The sequence below is a fragment of the Balaenoptera acutorostrata genome, chromosome 11, assembly GCF_949987535.1.
Source record: "Balaenoptera acutorostrata chromosome 11, mBalAcu1.1, whole genome shotgun sequence".
Taxonomy (NCBI): domain Eukaryota; kingdom Metazoa; phylum Chordata; class Mammalia; order Artiodactyla; family Balaenopteridae; genus Balaenoptera; species Balaenoptera acutorostrata.
In genome coordinates, this window is record NC_080074.1 from 91,015,627 (window position 1) to 91,037,458 (window position 21,832).

The window sequence follows — 21,832 nt, forward strand, 5'->3', positions numbered from 1 at the left end:
TGTAGCCATACTCATATCAGACAAAATAGACTTCATGCCAAAATAGAAAAAGGTAATGAGAGACAAAGACGGACACTCTATAATGATAAAGGGGAAAATTCATCAAGAAGGTATAAAAGTTAATAATATATACGCACATAACATAGGAGCACCAAAATACATAAGGCAATTATTAACATACCTAAAGGGAGAAATTGACAGCAACACAATAACAGTAAGGGACTTTAACACCCCACTTACATCAATGGACAGATCATCCAGAGACGATGTCAACAAGGGAACAGTGGCCTTAAGTGAAACATTACATCAGATGGACTTAATAGATAAAGAACACTCCATCCAAATGCAGCAGGATACACATTCTTCTCAAGAGCACGTGGAACATTCTCAAGCATAGACCAAATTGTGGAACACAAAACAAGTCTCAATAACTTAAATAAAACTCAACTCAGATCAAGCATCTTTTCCAACCACAATGGTATGAAACTAAAAATGAAAAACAATAAAAAGCTGGAAAATAAGTATGTGGAGACTTGACAACATGCTACTGAACAATTATTGGGTCAACAAATAAAGAAATCTTTTTATACCTGAAGATGAATGAAAATGCAAATACAACATACCAAATCTATAGGATGCAGCAAAAGTGGTATTAAGAGGGAAGTTCACAGCAACACAGGCCTACCTCAAGAAACAAGAAAAATCTCAAATAAATATTCAAACCTTACACCTAAAGAAACTAGAAAAAGAGCAAAATCCAAAGTCAGCACAAGGAAGGAAATAATAAAGGTCAGAGCAGAAATAAATGAAAGAGACTAAAAAATAGGAAATATCAATAAAACTAAGCTTTCTTTAAAAAAAATAAACAAAATTGACAAACCTTTAGCTAGACTGGCTAAGAAGTCTCTGATAAATAAAATACGAAACAAAAAGAAATTACAACGGATACCATAGAAATACAACAGATTATAATACTACGAAAATTATATGCCAACAAATTGGGCAATCTAGAAGAAATAGCATAAATACTTAGAATCATGTAACCTTCTAAGACTGAATCATGAAGAAACAGAAAACCTGGATAGACCAATCACTAGGAGAGAGATTGAAACAGTAATCAAATACCTCCCAAAAAACAAAAGTCTAGGACCAGATGGCTTCACAGGTGAATTCCACCAAACATTCAAAGAAAAGCTAATACCTATCCTTCTCAACCTCTTCCAAAAAACTGAAGAGGAGGGAATGCTTCTAAACTCATTTTACAAAGCCAACACAAGGACAATACAAAAAAAGAAGATTACAGGCAATATCCTGATGAACATAGATGCCAAAGTACTCAACAAATATTAGCAAACCAAATACAACAATAATTAAAATGATCAAACACCATGATCAAGTAGGATGGTTCCACATCTGCAAATCAATATGATACATCATAGCAACCAAATGGAAGATAAGAATCATATGATCATCTCAATAGACGTAGAAAAATATTGGTGTTTGACAAGATTCAATACTGATGTATAATAAAAACTTCCAATAAAATGGATATAGCAGGAACATACCTCATCATAACAAGGGCCATTTATGACAAACCCATGGCTAACATCATACTCAACAGTGAAACGCTGAAAGCTATCCCTCTAAGATCAGGAACAAGACAAGGATGCTTACTCTAGCCACTCTTACTCAACATAGTACTGGAAGTCCTAGCTAGAGTGATTAGGGAAGAAAAAGAAAAAAAAGGCATCCAAATTGGAAAGGAAGAAGTAAAACTGCTACTTTGTAGATGACATGATGTATATACATAGAAAACTCTAAAGACCCCACCAAAAAACTATTAAAAATAATAAATACAGGGACTTCCCTGGTGGCACAGTGGTTGGGAATCCGCCTGCCAGTGCAGGGGACACGGGTTCGTGCCCCGGTCCGGGAAGATCCCACATGCCACGTAGCAACTAGGCCTGTGTGCCACAACTACTGAGCCTGCGCTCTAGAGCCCGTGAGCCACAACTACTGAGCCTGCGCGTCTGGAGCCTGTGCTCCGCAACAAGAGAAGCCACCGTAATGAGAAGCCCACGAACCACAACGAAGAGTAGCCCTCACTCACCACAACTAGAGAAAGTCCACGTGCAGCAACGAAGACCCAGCGCAGCCAAAAATAAATTAATTAAAAGAAACTTTTTTAAATACAGTAAAGTTGCAGCATGCAAAATCAATATACAAAAAAACTATTGTGTTTCCGTATGCTAACAACAAACTAGCAGAGAGAGAAATTAAGAAAACAATCCCATTTACAATTACAACAAAAAGAATAAAATACCTAGGAATGTATTGAACCAAGGAGGTGAAAGATCTGTGTACTGAAAACTCTAAGACATTGTTGAATGAAACTGAAGAACACACAAAGAATTGGAAAGACATTCTGTGCTCATGAACTGGAATTAACATTGATAAAATGTTCATATTACCTAAAGCAACCTACAGATTCAACGCAATCCCTATCAAAATCATATGAGTTTTCACAGAAATGAAACAAAAACTCCTAAAGCTTATACAGAACCACAAAACCCCAAATAACCAAAGCAACCCTGAAATAAAATACAAATCAGAAGCTGGAGGTATCACACTCCCTGATTTCAAGTTATACTGCAAAGCTATGGTAATCAAAAGAACATGGTATTGACAGAAAAACAGACACACAGACCAATGAAACAGAATTCAAAGCCCAGAAATAAATCCACACGTACATGAACAATTAATGTATGAAAAAGGAGAAAAGTACATGCAACAGAGAAATGATAGTCTCTTCAATAAATGGCGCTGGGAAAACTGGAGAGCCACATACAAAAGAATGAAACTAGACCACTCTCTTACACCATACACAAAATGAATCAAAATGAATTGGACTTAAATACAAGACCTGAAACCATAAAAAACACATAGAAGAACACAGACAGTACACTCTTTGACGCAGGTCTTAGCAATATTTTTTTTGGATCTGGCTACTCAGGCAAGGGAACAAATGCAAAAATAAACAAATGGGACTACGTCAAACTAAAGGGCTTCTGCACAGCAAAGGAAACCATCAACAAAATGAAAAGACAACCTACCAATAGGAGAAAAAAAAATGCAAATCATATATCCAATAAGGGATTAATATCCAAAACATATAAGGAACTCATACAACAACAAAAAGCAAACAACATGATTTAAAAACAGGCCGAACAGCTGAATATACATTTTCCTAAAAATACATACAGATACCAGCAGGTACATGAAAAGACGCTCAGCATCATTAATTATTAAGGAAAGGCAAATCAAAACCACAATGAGGTATCCCATCACTCTGGTTAGAATGGCTGTTATCAGAAAGACAAGAAATAACAAGTGTTGGAGAGCATATGGAGAAAAGGGAACCCTTGGACACTGTTGGTGGGAATGCAAAATGGTGCAGCCACTATGGAAAACTATGCAGATGCCTCAAAAATTTTAAAAATTAAATTACCATATAATCCAGCTATCCCACTTGTGGGTATTTATCCAAAGAATATGAAAACACTCATTCAGAAAGATGTATGCACCCCTATATTCATAGCAGCATCATTTACGATATCCTAGACATGGAACCAACCTAAGTGCCCACTGACAGATGAATAGATAAAGAAGATGTGGTGTGTGTGCATGTGTGTATATATATATGCACACATACACACACACACACGAAATGGAATACTCAGTCATTAAAAAAAAAAGATGAAATCTTGCCATTTGCAACAATCTGTAAGGAACTTGAGGGTATTATGTGAAGATAAGTCAGATGGAGAAAAGCAAATACTGTATGATTTCACTCATATGTGGAATATAAAAATAAATGAAGAAAACCAAACAAACACACAGATACAGAGAGACAGCAGTGGTTACTAGAAGGGAAGGGGGAGTGTGTGGGAGAATAAAATGGGCCAAGAGAGTCAACTGGTATGGTGATGGACAGATGGAAACTAAACTTTTGATGGTGAGAACACTGCAGTGTATACAGAAGTCAACATATAATGTTATAAACCAACGTTACCTCAAGTTTTAAAAAAGAAGACATAAGCTGGGAACCTTCTGACCTACTCTTACACAACGCTCAATGATGTTTATGCTAAACTACTTAAACTGGGCCCAGCTATCAAGAGTAAATGCTCACAATGCTCACCTTTTACAATCTATTATTCTTCCCTAGCTACACACTCACCCCAAAAAACTTTACTTTTCTAAAAGGAAAAATCCCTCAAACATGTAATAATCTTATATGAGACTTATTAGTCATCCAAATATAAATGAATTTCTGAAATGGTTTTAACAGGAACATATAAATCCTTGGCAATTTCACAATAAATTTGTAAGATTTATAAAATTTAACTTTTCCATTAGCAGAATCTTATAAATACTGAAGAGGGAAAAAGGTCCTTTGGGTGACAATGCTGTGAGATGAAAACAATAAGATAAAGTAATCAAATACTGGGTAACTCCTTTAAAATAGTGTTATTACTTCAAAACATGTTATTCATATCATAAATATAACTGAGGTCTTAATTATTTTAAAAATGGGCTCTACAAATATGTGTGTGTGTATGTGTGTATATGAATCACTTTGCTGTACACCAGAAACTAACACAACATTGTAAATCAACTATACTTCAATTAAAAAGGGAGAGGGGCCTCTACAAAAACACGATTGAGGACATTTTTAACAAAATTAAACAAACTAAAACTACTTACATTACAACTGAGTATGTAAAAATATAACATCAATAATTCTTTCCATTGAGAATGTTTAGACAAACTGAAATATAGTTCCCTTTATAGGTTCATATATAAAGTTAAATATTATCACAGACTGTGGTTTAAGCCAGGTTGTTTCAACCAGTACTCTCCAAAATACCTTTCTTTAACAAGTATTCACCTACAATACTCATTCAACAAATATTTCAGAGACTAATTTTGTACCATGCATCATGCTAGGGACTAGCTATGGCAGAAACACTGAAAACAAATTTGTAGTGGTATTACAACGCACATTTATTTCCTCTCTCACGCTGTGAAAAGCTGTTTGGTATAACAGAAAGATTACTGACCTAGAAAAATATATGGGTTGCAATTCCTGCTCTGGTTACAAGTCCTTTTTAATTTTCAGAGTAATAGAACCATGTGTTATATACCAGGCAAATCTGATTCAGAGAATGAACTGGACTATGTAAACATTTTTTAAAAAATTTTAATTTAAAATAATACATCATTTTGTCACATTCTTTAAGGCTACTGAAGCTCATACCATTAGAAACGACAAAATACTCTAACCCTTAAAAAATAAAAATCCTTAGACCTTATTTATATTAAAGCTATAGTGCTGGAATTGCAAAACATTCTCCACTAGGTCAGATTCTTTAATAATTAAAAAAGAAAGATATGTAAGACGTTTTCTTTAAAAATCTTACCTTTTAAGAAATACTTTATACATTTTTAGAATAGAAAAATATTTTTCATTGAAACCCAAAAAAGTGCCACTTCTCTCAAAAAAAAGAAAAAACAAACCCCCAAGACATTCAAATGACATATATGATTCAACTCCCTTTTTAATAAAGACTATATATATAAGCATCTCCTTGTTGGTCTGCAACCCTAGGCCTTGTTATACAGATATCAGTTTTTCAAATAGAGAATCTACCTAAACTAAGAATTTCTCTTTGTCTTTTAGAGAACTTATGCAGAGGTATTAAAGACTTAAAAAGAAAGAAATAGTTGTAACCATGTAAAAGGCCCCCCCATCAACTATTTTAAAGACTTCAACCATATTTTCCCATTTTTATATTTTATTCAAATAGCTAACACTTTTATTAACCATACAGTATTAAAAAAAGAATTCAAACATCCAACAATAAAAGAGGTCTTAAAGAACTGTGGCAAATTCTATCCTTTTAAGAGTACTTGCATATTTAAAACACTTTATTAAGGTGTGAAAGGGAAAAAAGTTTCACCAAGGTTTACTGACGTGATTATCAATGCTTTCAAGTGAGAGTAAAACAAATCTTAAAATACGCATTGAGAGTCAATTACTGTCCATCTTAATTTCCTTTCATCTGAAATTCAGAGGTAATGTGTGTCCACTTTAGGGAAGATTTATATATGAAAAAGTAAGTTTATTAGAAAAATAAACAACTTTAAATTTTACAGTATTTTCCACTTCCAAGATTCTTTCAGATAGAGCAGATGTGCCGTATGATTTAAACATGATCTGATTTACAAAATCTCATTTAGTCCTATTTAGTAAAACAAAACAAAATACAAAAACAAACGGCGAAATGTTAGTAACTATTAAGAACTCCAATGTAAAAGTTAAAAAAAAAAAACCCATCATTTGTTGCATGTACCTAATATGGCAATATTTACTCTGATGTATATTAAACAGCTCACTGAAATTTAATGTGCTTATTACCAAGATAATACTATCATATTAAAATATAAGTTGTGCGGTCTAGCTTTATTTTTCAGAAAAACTTATCAACTATAACCAGGGATTGGCAAATTTTTCCTTAAAAGGTGAGACAGTAAGTATTTTAAGTTTGCAGGCAATAAAGTGTCACTACTCAGCTCTGCCACAACAGGGAGAAAGCAGTCACAAGTAAATGAATGGGTATGCCTGTGAGCTGCAGTTTTGCCTGCTGCTGAAAAGACAGTGGATTTTGAATAAGAGACTAATTATTTCAGGTGCCATATTACAAATATGTCATATATTGGGGGGCAGCGGGGGCCACAGGGGTAGGAAGAATAATATAGATGAATAGCTATCACTAAATGAACACTATAAAATAAAAATTTCCACACTTGTTTCCCAATCATAATTGCATGTGTGTATATATGTATACATACAAGTTATAAAACTATTTCATTTTGATTCAATATTCTTTTTGGTGTGTAAATAGTATCAGAACAAAGTCAGATAAGCAGCAGAGTATCTTGAGTGACTGAGTACTCAGAGGCTAATCAATAACCATGAAATTTGGTTTGGACATCTTAGTATTTCTACACAATGGGAAAACTAATCTATTCGCTGTGCCCCTGAAGAAAATAGATGTATATTTTAGATGTTTTAAAATTTAATTGAATTGTTACAATTTTGAAACTAAATGTGATTTGCTTTGTTTTATTAGAAAAAATACTCAGGCAAGGTCTACAATCATCGGTCAATTAAGAATGACTTACAAGAACATGAGGCAATAAAATAAAAATACAGGTACAAACTATATATCTGAAACACTTCTATTTGGCAATTTTATAACAAATCAAAATTTAAAAAGAACAAAGGAGACTGCAGATTACTTCGTAGATACAGAATAAAGCAACTGATGAAGTGCTTAAGCAAAAGAAAACAAAAAAATAGTAAGAAAACACACTGCTTTTCTTCTTTTTAAAAATAAAATCACATTTGCTACAAGTCATATGAATAACACCCTTATTAAACAACCATTCCAGAATGTCTTATAGAAGCAGTGCTTTTATTTGCACTTCATTTAATTTTATATGACTCACTTCATGTATATAGCTCTTTACCCCATTGTTAACGAATAAAGTCTCCCATAATTTTTATTATTTTTTTAAAATTTTTTAAAGTAAATGAGAAATGACTTATGTATCATGGAACCTTTCCCATTTTGGAACCAAAAGGCTTATTAATTCTATATTTTTGTCTATTCTTTCTTTAAAAAATTTTAGTGTAGAAACTGCTGGTTTTTATATCACTGTAGTAAAGTGAAAACTCCTTAATCAGGAGTATTTTCTGCAGTTTGACTGCATATAACCACATACTTTACAATATGTCCTTCCAACAGTAAGGAAATAATTGATTTCACAGTCACTGTCAGAAATGAGTGCCATAATTCTATTATGGGTATAGGTCCTCCCCCAAAGACTTTCTGGAAGGATGTTCAATGTGTTTTGTTCTTACAGATATTAACAGTAGTACATAGTCCCTTAAGTCTGCAAAAGACATTTATTGTTAAAGAAGGTGCTTTATTAACAATTCCTCTGGCAGCACTAGTGAATTACAATATCCTTCAATATTATCTCTACCCATAATATATACATTTAACTTTTCATGCCTCTAGAAAAACATCTACAGTACATTTCATAATATAAAAATATATTACAAATCTGCTGAATTATTTACAAGCAATGTTCTATTATCTCTATGCAACATTTGTTTGATACAATACTAACAAGTTACACATATTTCCATTTCTGTAAGTTAAAAAAAAATCCATATGGCTTCTTGCTTACCAAGCAAGAAAGTGATTTTATTTTCCTTTTCAAAACCAACTTTGGTGCATAAAGGATTCAGTTTGAAGATACTTTAAAAAAAAAATACAGTTTTTCTTATGTTAAGAAAAAACAACTCATAAACCAAATGCTTTCCTCAGAAAAAAAAAATTAGAGGCTTATATAGGTTAAAATGAAAATATGAGGATTATTCAAATAATTTGAAATAAAGGTTTTTCAAAAACCGTTAACAGATTAGTTATATAGGTAAATATTAACATACTGTACTCCATGAGAAAACCCTAGTCCTGAAAGGGGAGCCACCAGACATACTGCAACACTCTTTAACAGAAATTTTCAGCCCTAATTCGATAGACGAATTTTTAGTTGATTGCAAATGTCGTTCACTGTTTGCTTAAATACAAATTGAACACTTTTCTTATCAGAGTTCTGCAAAAGAACACAAATGGCAACCAATCACATCTATTTATCATAGTTGAAAGGTAAATTATCTTTTGATAATTTTCATTGTCTAAATATTTCCTTACATGACTTCAAATCAATAGACACTGTCAAGACAAATATCCTTACAGTGCTTTTGGTATTTTTAAGGGCACATTTTGTAATTGGTTTTCTTTTCAATATAAACTACTGTAATCACTAAAGGGTTTTTAAAAAAAAAAAAAAAAAAGAAAAAAAAAAAAAGGCAGCTTAAAGCAGCAAGCATGCAAAGCCTTTAAGAAGCTGTTCTACTAAGTTGCCAGAAGAGTGTTTGCTCAGTCTCCCACAGTACCATTCCATGAAAATGTGGATATACAGTAATATATTAATATATTCCACAGAAGAGCCTACTTCATTCACAGAATGTTTACACTAAGCATAAATATTATTCTAAATACTGGATTTAAGGAAAAAAGAAGGAAGGGGGTTGACTCTAATGTGCAACTTTTACTAAACCCATTGTCAGTGACTAAGACTGCAGGTGTCCCCGCTTGTTTGCTTTTTATGTATTTATTTATTTTTTACCTCTTCAACCTCTTCTGCGGCATTGTTCTAGAAAAAGAGAAAAAGGAGTATTCTTTTATTCAATTGAATGAAAAACACATTAAGTGCTTCAAAAATACAAATATGTATAAGAAATAGGCAATGTGATGATCACTGATCACCATGAAAATTTATTTCCAAAACATTCACATGATGGATATAAATTTAGTTACATAATATATATAGCTTGTTAAGAAATCCTTTTTATGTAGCCTGATAATGTGTTTCTAAAAAAGAATCTCATGTTTAACACATACATTTTAACCATACTTTAAAACTAATGTTTAAACCTCAAGTAAGTATGTCCTTTTTACTCTCATTTTGAAGTTAATATATTTTTGGAAGGTTTGTCATGCTTTCATTTTGAGATGTGCATAAGCTGTAAGTTATTTCTCCTGAAACAAATTAGAATAATTGCTTTTTCCCCTCTTAATTTCACAAGTTTTTCCAGTCAAAATCCAGGCATTGCTAAGATGTTACACCATGGCAAATGTAGTGGGTTCTAGGACTCTGTACCACTTTAGAGTAGACTTGATTCTAATTTCCAGAATAGTAGAAGCATGAAAGTTTAGACTCAAGATTAAATGTTAAGATGAGGTGGAGGGTGGTTTACAGCTAAAGAAAATTAACACCACAGAAGCACCAAATATATCTTAAGAACATCTTCATTACTCCAGAAATCAGTAATAATTGCAGAATTATACCCTGAAAACAGGTGATGCAAGTCCTATGTACTTCTGGACATCAGTTCTGAGCTTGAATGATTTTTATTTGTCACTTTCACCAAAATATCTTAATTGCTTCCTATATAGCATAAGAACAGCAAAAATAAGCTGATTCTGTGAAAAAGGAAGACCCTTAGAGAGTGGGAAGTAGAATGCAGGGCAGACACACAGAAGTTAGTCTCAATCTTATAATTAAGATTCATGCCCCTTTGTCAACTCACTGCTTAAGGCATGTTTACTACCAGTCTTGGCTCTCCCCAAATACCACTCTTTTCGAATGCAAATTTTAATCACTCCCTTCAAAGAATAAGCAGAAATAAACCCTAAATTAGGTGCCAATAAATAAAGAATATTCAATTATTTTTCTTTATAAAGAGAAAGGTAAATCAAAACTCTCTCATATTTTTGGTAGTGAATGTCCCTCAATCTTTTCCTTTAAGGTCATTTCACTATTCTCTCTGCTAGTTAATTTCTTGCTAACCTAGCTCATCCCACAAAAAACAAGTTTTCATTATATTAAGGACCTTCACCAAAAGATGCTTTAAAAGTTTGGAAGAGTCTCAATATTTCCACACATGGCAAGGCCCATTATGTGAGAATTTCATTCTCAGAAGATGTTTCACATTCCAGAAAGTTGAGTCATGGAATGAACAAAACCTTCAAAGTATTTAATTGTTTCAAAATTTGGCATAAGACATAGTACCTTTACAATAGCTGAAATTCACATTTGAGATTATCAATTATTATGTCATCTTACTCTTACCCAACCTATTGCTATATAAAATATATACTAAACTAGAATTCCTTTTTAAAATATATAAAGTTCACTCATTAAGAGTGCCTTTTAAACATTTTCACCACTTTTTTGATCACCCTAGTATATGTCATGTGGATAGAGGCAGTGTGGAGTTCCGCCACATCCTAGTTGTGTAACCTCTTGCCTCAGATTTAAGCTACTTAACCTCTTGCCTCAGATTTCCAATCTGTAAAACAGACATAGGAACACCTACTTCACAGGACTGCTGTGAGGATGAAGTATATGTAAAGCACCTAGCACAGTGACTCAGCACATAGCCAGAAATGTTGGTCTCTTCTCCTTCCCCCCCTATACCTTCATATGCACAGCACACTAAAACAAAGGTCAGATCAGAAAATTGTTAGAAACGTGAACACTCCGAGCTACCTCTTAAATAAAAACACAGTAATATTTAAAATGCTCTTTTGAAAAGTTTGGCGAGAGTACAAGTTTAAGAACTTCAACCATTAATGGTATTTAGGGCACATGCGATATATTCCCAGGTCAACACGTCTGATATTATAAAAAAGAATTACCTACTTAAACAAAAGGAACTTATTTTCAAAATACTATGTATATCACAATTTAAGCTACTTAAGGTAAATTTGGAATTAACCTGGCATATAAACTTTACCAAAATATTACCCTTCTAGTCTACAATTTATAAATCGTTGTGATGTAATTTCCATACATGAAACTCCAGAAAGCAAGATATGCTTGATACTGAAATTCAGTACTTAAAAATTAAGTCCTAACTTTATATCCAAAATTTAAGGAGATTTAAGATTACAATTCAAAAAAATAAAACATCAAAGCAAGAATTAAATTACCTGTATATGTTTGGGTCCAAAAGCAAGGCAGTATCTTTGGGTAGCTTTGATAAATGAACTACTTTAGTTTTTAACTGATGTCGTTCACTTTCATTCACCCACACGTCAGGCAGACTACGAATTAAAAAAACAAGTCATATATAAAATAACATTAATTTTAAATTTACCCTTCACATTACCCAGCTTTTTCTGCTAGTCTGACTGAGGCACCTAGGTTAACGAGCTTCTCAGATGCCAAGGAAACTCAGTGATCTAAGTAGTGGGATGTAGAGTCCCAGCTGAAAAATGGCAAGGTCAAATTTTAGGCATAAATCTGGAAATGAATTATGAATTTTTGATGGCAAAGCCACATCAAACTTAGAAACAAATATTAGAACACACTGTCTTGGGCTTCCCTGGTGGCACAGTGGTTGAGAATCTGCCTGCTAGTGCAGGGGACACGGGTTCGAGCCCTGGTCTGGGAAGATCCCACATGCCGCGGGGCGGCTGGGCCCGTGAGCCACAACTACTGAGCCTGCGCGTCTGGAGCCTGTGCCCCGCAACGGGAGGGGCCACGATAGTGAAAGGCCCGCGCACCGCGATGAAGAGCGGTCCCCGCACCGCGATGAAGAGTGGCCCCCACTTGCCGTAACCAGAGAAAGCCCTCGCACGAACCGAAGACCCAACACAGCCAAAAATAAATAAATAAATAAATAAAGTAGCTATAAAATTAAAAAAAAAAAAAAAAAAGAACACACTTTTAGTTTGCTAAGTGGAACTATATCTGAGCTTAACTTGATGAAAATCTGATACCTAGTTTCTTTCTGAAGAAATAAGAAATAAAAACCCCACCAGATTAATTTCCACTTTTAAAAAAAGGCACATATAACCAAAATCCTGAATTTAAAAAAATTTAATCCTATAGAAAAATTCAAATAAAATGATTCTGATATTTGGATTGATCGATTTCCAAAATACTAAGAATACAGATATTTGAATACGATATTTTTTAAAGGAACTGTTTATAAACAATATAAAAAGGGCTCTTACAAATCAGTATGAAAGAAGTGAACACTCATTAGGTAAAAAGGAACAAGAGAGACAAAGGTCACAAACCATTAATTCACCAAAGATACAGTTTTTAAATTATCTTGCTCATAATCGAAGAAATGAAAAATGTAAGAATGCCAATAGCCAGTGTTGATAATAAGCCAGGGAAATAAGCTCTCTAATGCAGTAGATGAGATCAGAAATTGGCACAAACTTTCGGGAAGGCGATGCCTATCAAAACCCATAACATTTGCATACTTTGTAAATAAAGCCACTTTAATGTCTCTTTTTTTAACGGTAGAGAAAAATGGGTAACTTTAATGTTCGGTAAAAAGGAGTTCATTAAATAAATTTTACGCGCTATTTCAAAATATTTTAGAGTAGCATTTCCCTAAAACCTGGAAGGGGCGGGGGTAAAAGGAAGTGGAAAACATGTTCTACACTAATAGAAGTTTGACAATCACAGGATTTTTAAAAAGCTAAAGATGGGACTTCCCTGGTGGCGCAGTGGATAGGACTCCACGCTCCCAGTGCAGGGGGTCCGGGTTTGATCCCTGGTCAGGGAACTGGAGCCCACATGCATGCTGCTACTAAGAGTTCACATGCCACAACTAAGGAGCCCGCCTACTGCAGCTAAGACCTGGTGCAGCCAAATAAATAAATAAATAAATATTAAAAAAAAAAAAAAAAAAAAGCTGAAGAGATTTCTTTACTTCAATATGCTAACATGCATTGTAATCTTCCAAATTTATTTTTAAAGCTCTTAATTCACATCAAATTCATTAACATCTCTTTAGATTGGAGTCTGGGAAACAATATTACAGAAAAATATTTAATAACAAGTGTTAACCACGTATTATTAATTTTTAATGAGATTCCACTCATTTGAATTTATTCTATTCTTGATGCTGATAAGATTTCTCTGATACATCTTCATTACCTTTTGCAACAACAAAAAAAATTATTTTTGAGAATAAAAGGAAAATGGAGCATGCAATTAAATTAAGGAGCATTTGGGCCAGAATTGCTCTAATAAAAGGGTACTAAAACTCAAAAGAAAAATTTAACACTCCTGGAAAACTGACCAATTGTTTTTTTCTATAAAATATCATTAATTGTGTGCTGGAAAATGTTTAGAAATTTTTAAAATAAATGATTCAAACAAAGGCACAACTAAGGTTGCTTGCACCCTATCCTACTTGAGGGTCATTAAAAATTCTAAAATAATCACATCCTAAAAATGATTAAAAATTGCTTTAACAGCTTACATTAAAAACAATTTTAAAAGCTAGTTTTAAAGCTTATACCTTGAGCCAGTTACTCTTAAGAGCTTTTACAGATTATCTTTTTAATGCTGATGACCTCAAAATGTTTTGTGGCTTCATTTCTGTTAAGTCTTTTATTTTGAACCCAATAGCTTAAGTAATTTTTGAGTATAAGATTTTAATAAAAATAAGACTGATCAGTTTATTAGTTTTATATATATAGTATTCCAAATACTTACATGTCTTCAGGCATCCAATGAAGCAAAAGTTTTATCTTTCCAGAATCCTCTTTTCTCTTAGCTATTACCTAGTAATGATATAAAAGAAATCATAAAACTATTTATAAAAGATCATTTTAATATGTTTAAAAAACGCTTTTGGTCCTAATCAAGAACTGAAGTTTTCATGTCCTGGACCAGATATTACCACCACAACATCTTGTTCTGCCCTGGTTTGTAGCAATTTCCCACCTTTGATCATACATTTTCACAAAAGAAAAAGAAAAAAGGAACTGAAGTAGCTTTGTACAGCCAAATATTATCCAGCCAAAATATTACAGCCAAACCATATTATCTTTGAAAATGCTATTTATTTTACTATCTACAAAGTCTTTAGCTGAGCCAGACTGCCAACCAAGAATCCATATTGGCTGCAATACTTTTAAAGAGCAAATGAACAGTAAAGAAAAAATAATGCTAGAAAGGGAGAGGTCTCCTTTTTAGGATTAAGGTATTTGTCGTTTGCTTGGGAGTTTTCTGTTTGTTGGTTGATTTCTGTTAATTTAAATGAAACATTAACCAATCAGTGTTGAGTTCAGTTAGGAATCTACCTAAGTTAAAGTGTGGATCAACCACAACATAAAGACCTATATAAGTGTAGTAAAAACAATATGCTTGTCACTCATAACCAGATTCAGAAAACTAAGGTAATGATTTTTAAAAATCGATCAAAATGGTATTTTATTAACTCTTAGAACTACCATATTAACCAAATTAGCTCTTTAGTGTTTTAATAATCTAAATCTCAATATTTTTACCAAGTTTAAGTTCCAAACAGCCTCACAAAATAATGTTATGTGTCATCCTCAAAACATATTAGAAGTAAAAACAGCAGTTCATACAAATATAAAACAGTTTCTAGCCCCATTATTTAAAAACCTATAGTTAAGTACCCTAATTCTAGACTCGGTAATGGAATCAATTAAAAAGCTCAAAGACAGATCTGCAGATGCTAAAACAAAATATCTCTACAAAGAAGTAAGATATAAAAATAATGCAATGCAACCAAGTACAGCAAGCCAACTGGTAACTAGGATTCTGCTGACCTCTTCTGGAGACGGCTCAAAAGAAAATGTTTCAATTAAAGAAGACAAATTAGGCCAACTGCACAGCATAGTACCCCACATAAATATTTTTATGCAAATCTTTTCACTATAAATATGGTTATTTCCTATAAAAGTTAATTTGGTAACTAGGAAGCTTACATTTGCAGTTAGTACTGAACATCTGACTACTGTTTAACACGAACTGCCTCCAGCAACCTTTCCAGTCCTACTCATAGAACCTTAGAGAACTTCCTCACCTAGCTCCAAGGAAGACCTTTTCCCATTAGGGATGTTTCTTCCTTCCACTTCCCCCAGGAAAAAGCATTCTTCAGATTATACTACACCTTTGTGACTTTTCCTCAGTCAAGGTACCTCTGCCACCCCAGTGTCGCTTGGGGGTGTGAATCACTCTTATTCCTAGGTTTTTAAAATTTATGATAAACATAGGTAATCAATCATGTTCTTAAATCCTCTCAGATGTTTTCTACAGCTCGAAAACTTATTTTCATCTTCAGACTATTTTCACTCTGAGTAAATTTTAAGTTTTCTTCCAGACTCCTAATATCACATTTCTAGTTCCTTCATTTTTTTGATCATCTTTACTCCTCCCATGGTGAGCCTAAGATTTCATCCAAAGAGCTGCTCTAATGAAAGCATGAAGCTGATGCTTCATTTTTTAAAACACAACCTTATTTATCATCATCACCTCTACTCCCTAACATGTAGAGATACTTGTTCATTACTAGACCATTATTTCCTCAGATTTATTGCTCTTTAAATCATTAAATGTTGATAGGCCCCAAACCTCAGTCCTTTGATTTCTTCTCTTTTCTATTTAATACTTCCTAGGTGATCTTATCCAGTCTGATACCTTTAAATAACACTAATACGCTAGAAAGTTCTATCCTTATTTGTAGCCACACCTCTCCTCTAAGCTCAAACTCTTACACCCTTCTGCCTACATGACAGAAGCACTGGATGTTCTATAGAACGTGCTGAATTACGGCTCTTGATACTCCCCTCTCCCCGAACCTGCTCACCTCACAGCCTCTATTATACGGCAGCTCCATCCTTTTGGCTAGCTGCCCAGGCCAAAGACATTGGAGTCATCCTTTCTTCTCGTTATCACACCTGACATCTGATCCATCCATAATTCTTGTCAATACCACTTTCAAAAGATATCCAGAATCTAACCCTTCTTAGTATCTCCACTGCAACCATTCTGGTCTTTTCTCACCTGAGATACTGAAAAGACTGATCCCTTCTCTCCCCAACCCTGACCTACAATCTGTTCTCAATACAGAAACCAGAGTGAGTACATTAAAACCTACATGAGAGGAAAGAGATCAGTGAGTTCTCTTAAGGCAGAGGGCAGAGGGCAGAGGCCGAGATGAAAAAGCTACACCAGGAATGTTCTGCGTGACAGGACTGTTCTACAGCTCAACTGTGGTGGTGTGCTGGTTTCACAGGTTAAGTACAACCGTCAAAACTCACAGAATTGCATATGTATTTTTTTGGTCGTGCTGCGTGGCTTGCGGGATCTTAGTTCCCTGACCAGGGACAGAACCCAGGCCCAGCAGTGAGAGCCACTGGACCGCCAGGGAATTACCTTGTATACTTTAAATGGGTGAGTCTGTATTTATTATATCTCAATAAAAATTTTATTTAAAAGAAATCACAACAGAGTATGGCTACTCAAACTCCTCCAATGGTTTCCCAACACACGCAGAACAAAAGCCAATGTCTCAGTCCAACAAGACTCTCCCCATTGCCTCTCCGACTGCTCCTACTCTCTCTGCCTCACTTGTTTCCTCCAGCCACACTGGCCTCCTCACGGCTTTTCAGACATACTTGCATGTCCCCACTTGAGGATCTTATGCTTGATTTTCCCTCATCCCCCTAATAACTGAATGGCTCACACTCTCACTTCCTTTTAAGTTTTTAATTTTACTAGTTTATCTTGTGTATCATGTCTCTTCCACTAGAGTGTAGGCATGGTTTCTTGTTTTGTTTTAGTCTGTTTTGTTCACTGCTGTATCATTAGTACCTGGCATATGTAGGTGCTCAATATTTAAGTAAATGAACAAATTATCCCTAATGCCACACTCAGGGTCTGGTGACCACAACTTACTGACTAAAAAAGAACAATAATAATAGAAGTCAAACTTACGGTTATCAAAGGGGAGAGGGAGGGAAGGGGAAACAAATTAGAAGTATGGGATTAACAGATACAAAATACTATATGTAAAACAGATAAGAAACTAGGATTTACTGTATAGCACAGGGAATTATATTCAATATCTTGTCATATCCTATAATGGAATATAATCTGAAAAAATATATGTTGTGTGTGTGTATGTATGTATATATATATGGCTGAATCACTGCTGTACACATGAAACTAACACAATATTGTAAATCAACTATACTTCAATTAAAAAAAAACTCATGGGGGCTTCCCTGGTGGCACAGTGGTTGAGAATCTGCCTGCCAGTGCAGGGGACACGGGTTCGAGCTCTGGTCCGGGAGGATCCCACATGCCGCAGAGCAACTGGGCCTGTGAGCCACGACTACTGAGCCTGCGTGTCTGGAGCCTGTGCTCCGCAACAAGAGAGGCCGTGACAGTGAGAGGCCCGCGCACTGCGATGAAGAGTAGCACCCGCTTGCCGCAACTAGAGAAAGCCCTCACACAGAAACGAAGACCCAACACAGCCATAAATAAATAATAAAAATAAATAAATAAATTTTTAAAATTAAAAAAAATTTTAAAAAATTAAAAAATTTTAAAAAATTAAAAAAAAATTAAATTTAAAAAAAAATTTTAAAAAAACTCATGGATTAAAAAATTAACTTATTTTGTATCTGATATGCTTTTATTCAGTAAGATAATTAAAAGTCTACTTTATCAGATCATCATGAAATATTTTATGATTACAGTCAATCCTCCACTTATTTCAACTTATAAAATGATTAATATTTTCTATCTCCTATTAACAATACATAAATGTAAACTTGGATAATAAATATTAGATTTCAACTTAAAAAAAAAAAAGAACAATTATAGACCTACCAAATCATAAACGTTTGTTATCAAATTCCAAAGGAGGACTTCAACCATCACTGTCGAGCAAGCTCCTGATCTCGCTGAAACCCAACAAAATTCCCAGCACAGACATTTTTACTTTGTCTTCATTCTTATTTAGATAACTATATTTCCAACATTCTTTAAAAGAGCATAAGTATGGTACAACTTTCCTTAAACCCAAACTCACACCATTATGTGCTCCAATCTCAGAAAAGATTCCCTTTCCTTTGTGTCTGATCTTCTACCTTCTTGCCTTTAATTTTGGAAATCAAAATCAAAATTGGGCATTTTGAATTGGAAGTATACATAAAAGAAAAAATGAAAATATAAGAAAACCTCATTATTAGAGATGGGAAGAATAAGAGATTCAAACCAGTAGAGATATCAATACTGATCTTTTATATTTAAATTCTCATGCATTTTGATTAGAATATATAAAATAAAACCTAAATTTAGTATATTTTCTATTTCAACAGGCAAAATTAAATAATCTCTCTTTCCGGGGATTCAAATCACCAAAAGTCTGGTCTAAAGTTTATTTCTACTAACTGACCTACACCAAACTATAGCAATATAAAGATGACTGGATAATAAAAATGGCAGGGGGCATGAGAAGAAAGAACAGCTCTCTATTAACTCCTAGTTAACCAAAAAAATAAATTCATTATTGCCTTTTCAAATTCAATACTTTTCTTTTTCCAAGTAGGACAACATAGTTATTCAACAAATATACTGAGTTCCTACTATGTGTCAGGCACAATTCTAGACACTTGGAATACATTCACAGAACAAAATAGATTAAAATTCCCTCCTTCATGAACCTTTCATTTGATGGAAAGCTTTAACACAAACTTTAGATGTGCATTTTATGGGTGACAGAGGAGCATGGAGCACATAGGGATGTGAGTTAAAAGAAGTCTAATGCTCTCACTTTACCTGCAAGGAAACCAGAGGTCAGAAAAGACACCTAGTTTACTTAAGGTCAGAGACTGATCTTCAAGTGCCTAGTAGCCCAAATGCCACCCCAATATTCTTAAATAGTTCAAATTAAAGCCTACAAATTCAACGTAATCATTAAAATGTCAAATTGTGGGAAATATTTGAAAAACAAAAAAATCAAATACTTACAGTACTATGAAAAACAACACTGTGTCCCTTCCCTAAACTTTCTATATGAGCTGAGAGGTTAAAGCATATGGCTCGATGTCTTATCGCATCCAGTGTTTGTGCATCGAAGAAATCATGTGGTCGTGCTAAAAGTCAATATAAAAGAGGTAAAGAATATTTAGAAAAATATAACAGTCTCCAAGCAGCCATATTAGTAGTCCATTTTCCACAAAAATATGTAATAAGTAAAAAAGACTGAAACAACGAATAAGTATCTATCTAGTGTTTAAATGCAAGATTTTCTTTGCTTTCAAAACACAGAACCTAGCTAACAAGGTAAGGATGTACAAAAGCAGAACTCCAACCAATGAGTAAGTGTGGGTTAATTCTGCCCCTTGGTGTGTGAGGTTCTAGCCTCCGACCTCATGATTGCATATTTCAGCTACTATCTTTTTCATATAATTTTATATTTTACTCCAGCATCTCTCCTGAGCACCAGTCCTACATTTTCAACAATCTGATAAACGTCTCCATCTGTGCACTACACACAGATCTCATTCACCTCAGCCAAACATATGAAATACATTTCATGAACATTTTACATTAATAAGTAATCAAAAATTTTTCCAGATTTGACACAGTGGTCATATTATTTTGGAATTTTTGACATTTTCTTGATTAAGAATAATTCTTCTAACAATAATCTAAGAAAATTATAAATGCTGGGTTTTTTTGTTTTTGTTCTTGTTTTTAATTTTTTGGCCCTGCTGCCGGGCATGCGGGATCTTAGTACCCCGACCAGGGAGTGAACCTGTGCCCCTTACAGTGGAAGCACAGAGTCTTAACCACTGGACCGCCAAGGAAGTCCCATAAACACATTTTTAATGCCAATGAGTCCACCAAAATTCTTTCTAACTCTCAATGCCACCAGTTATTAGCAATGTGACTTTGCACAAACTGCTTGATCTACCTTAGACTGCTTCCTTATTTGAGAAATGGAAATATAACAGCTATAGATTATGAATAAGTAAAATAAATGTATATGAAAAATGCCTTCAGTCATAACGCAGTTTAGATGAGTACGCTTACACCATTTATTAAAAAATAAATTCACAAACTTAGAGTAAGCAATCTTTTAGTATGATCACAACAAAGTTAAACATTGAAGATTTGATAAAAACATTTTTAAAGTTTCTATTTTTATCCCACTAATATTATTATAAATGTGTTGTTTTTATTCCTAATAAAAACACTGTTCAAAGTAAGGAAAACGAATTTATTATTTTACAGTTGTGGAGCTTTCTAATATATGTAAAATATCTCAAGATCATCTGTAATTAAAAAGTAAATTTTACTGACAATAAAAGAAATGGCTTGATTTCCTGGTACAGCATATTCTGAATTACATGTATGCTGATTTACCACACTATTCTGACTTACCACTATGTGCAGTGAAATTATCTCTACTATTCATGGAGTTCACTGTACATCTACACAAATCTAACAGCTGGCATACTCAATAAAACAACGTAAATAGCTCTTTTCTCATTGGATTTTTTGCTCAAAAGGAAATAAACAAAACACCAGCTAGTGAACAGAACCCACAAGACTAAGAATGCAATGACAATGGGAAATCAGTTAAAAAAAAATTAAAAAATTTAAAAAAGAGAGATTTATGGGAGAGAAAAAAGTCACGATTTTACCTAAAGCTGAGAAACAAATCCCCTTCCTATTTGATCTGCTGCTACTTGGGGGAAAAATGTATACTTTCTCCATGCTCTCCAAATATGCTTTTTCCTGAGAAGGACAAGCACTTAAAGAAAATAACAATAACTCACCCCTCTAAATCATTCAAATATATCACTCCTCACTCAAGATTCAAACACAGAAGTCATCACTTGAATTAAATTCAGAATAATAAAAGCTCCCAAATTTCAGATTCTATGCATTCAGACCTTAACCATGTTATGTCCACTATTAAAGTGTCAAGAATACTAAACTAAAATAACAGTCTCCAAAGCAGGTGTGTGTCATGATCCATTAGAGTGGGGAAGAAAATAATACCACTTCTGGATTTTTTTCATCTCTGTTTTTCAGTATTCCTTCTTGGTAATTATAACGCACACTAGCAGTGTTACCTATATATACTGTATAAATACACAAGTTAAGATTGGGTGCCCAACCATTTTTTTAATGAGCTGTATAATGAAATACCTTTGAAGACGACAAAAATAGAGACTCTTCGCCTGTGGTTTGAAAGTATACAATCATCTAATTATGTTCTATCCTAAATATCAAGGATACATCTCATAATTTGATGAGTAAG

At 33.8% G+C, this 21,832-nt stretch overlaps 1 protein-coding gene across 1 annotated transcript in view; it reads right to left on the reverse strand.

The window, feature by feature from the left end:
- Positions 1-7,173: 7,173 nt before the first annotated feature.
- The window catches only part of AEBP2 (AE binding protein 2), a 60,179-nt gene continuing 45,520 nt past the window's right edge, over positions 7,174-21,832 (reverse strand). The window contains exons 5-9 of the mRNA XM_007195062.3: positions 19,528-19,652; positions 14,230-14,297; positions 11,697-11,810; positions 9,328-9,354; positions 7,174-8,751 (exon numbers count right to left, since the gene is read on the reverse strand). Of these exons, the coding sequence (XP_007195124.2) occupies positions 8,706-8,751; positions 9,328-9,354; positions 11,697-11,810; positions 14,230-14,297; positions 19,528-19,652 (380 nt within the window). The 3' untranslated portion in view covers positions 7,174-8,705. The remainder of the gene's footprint in view (positions 8,752-9,327; positions 9,355-11,696; positions 11,811-14,229; positions 14,298-19,527; positions 19,653-21,832) is intronic.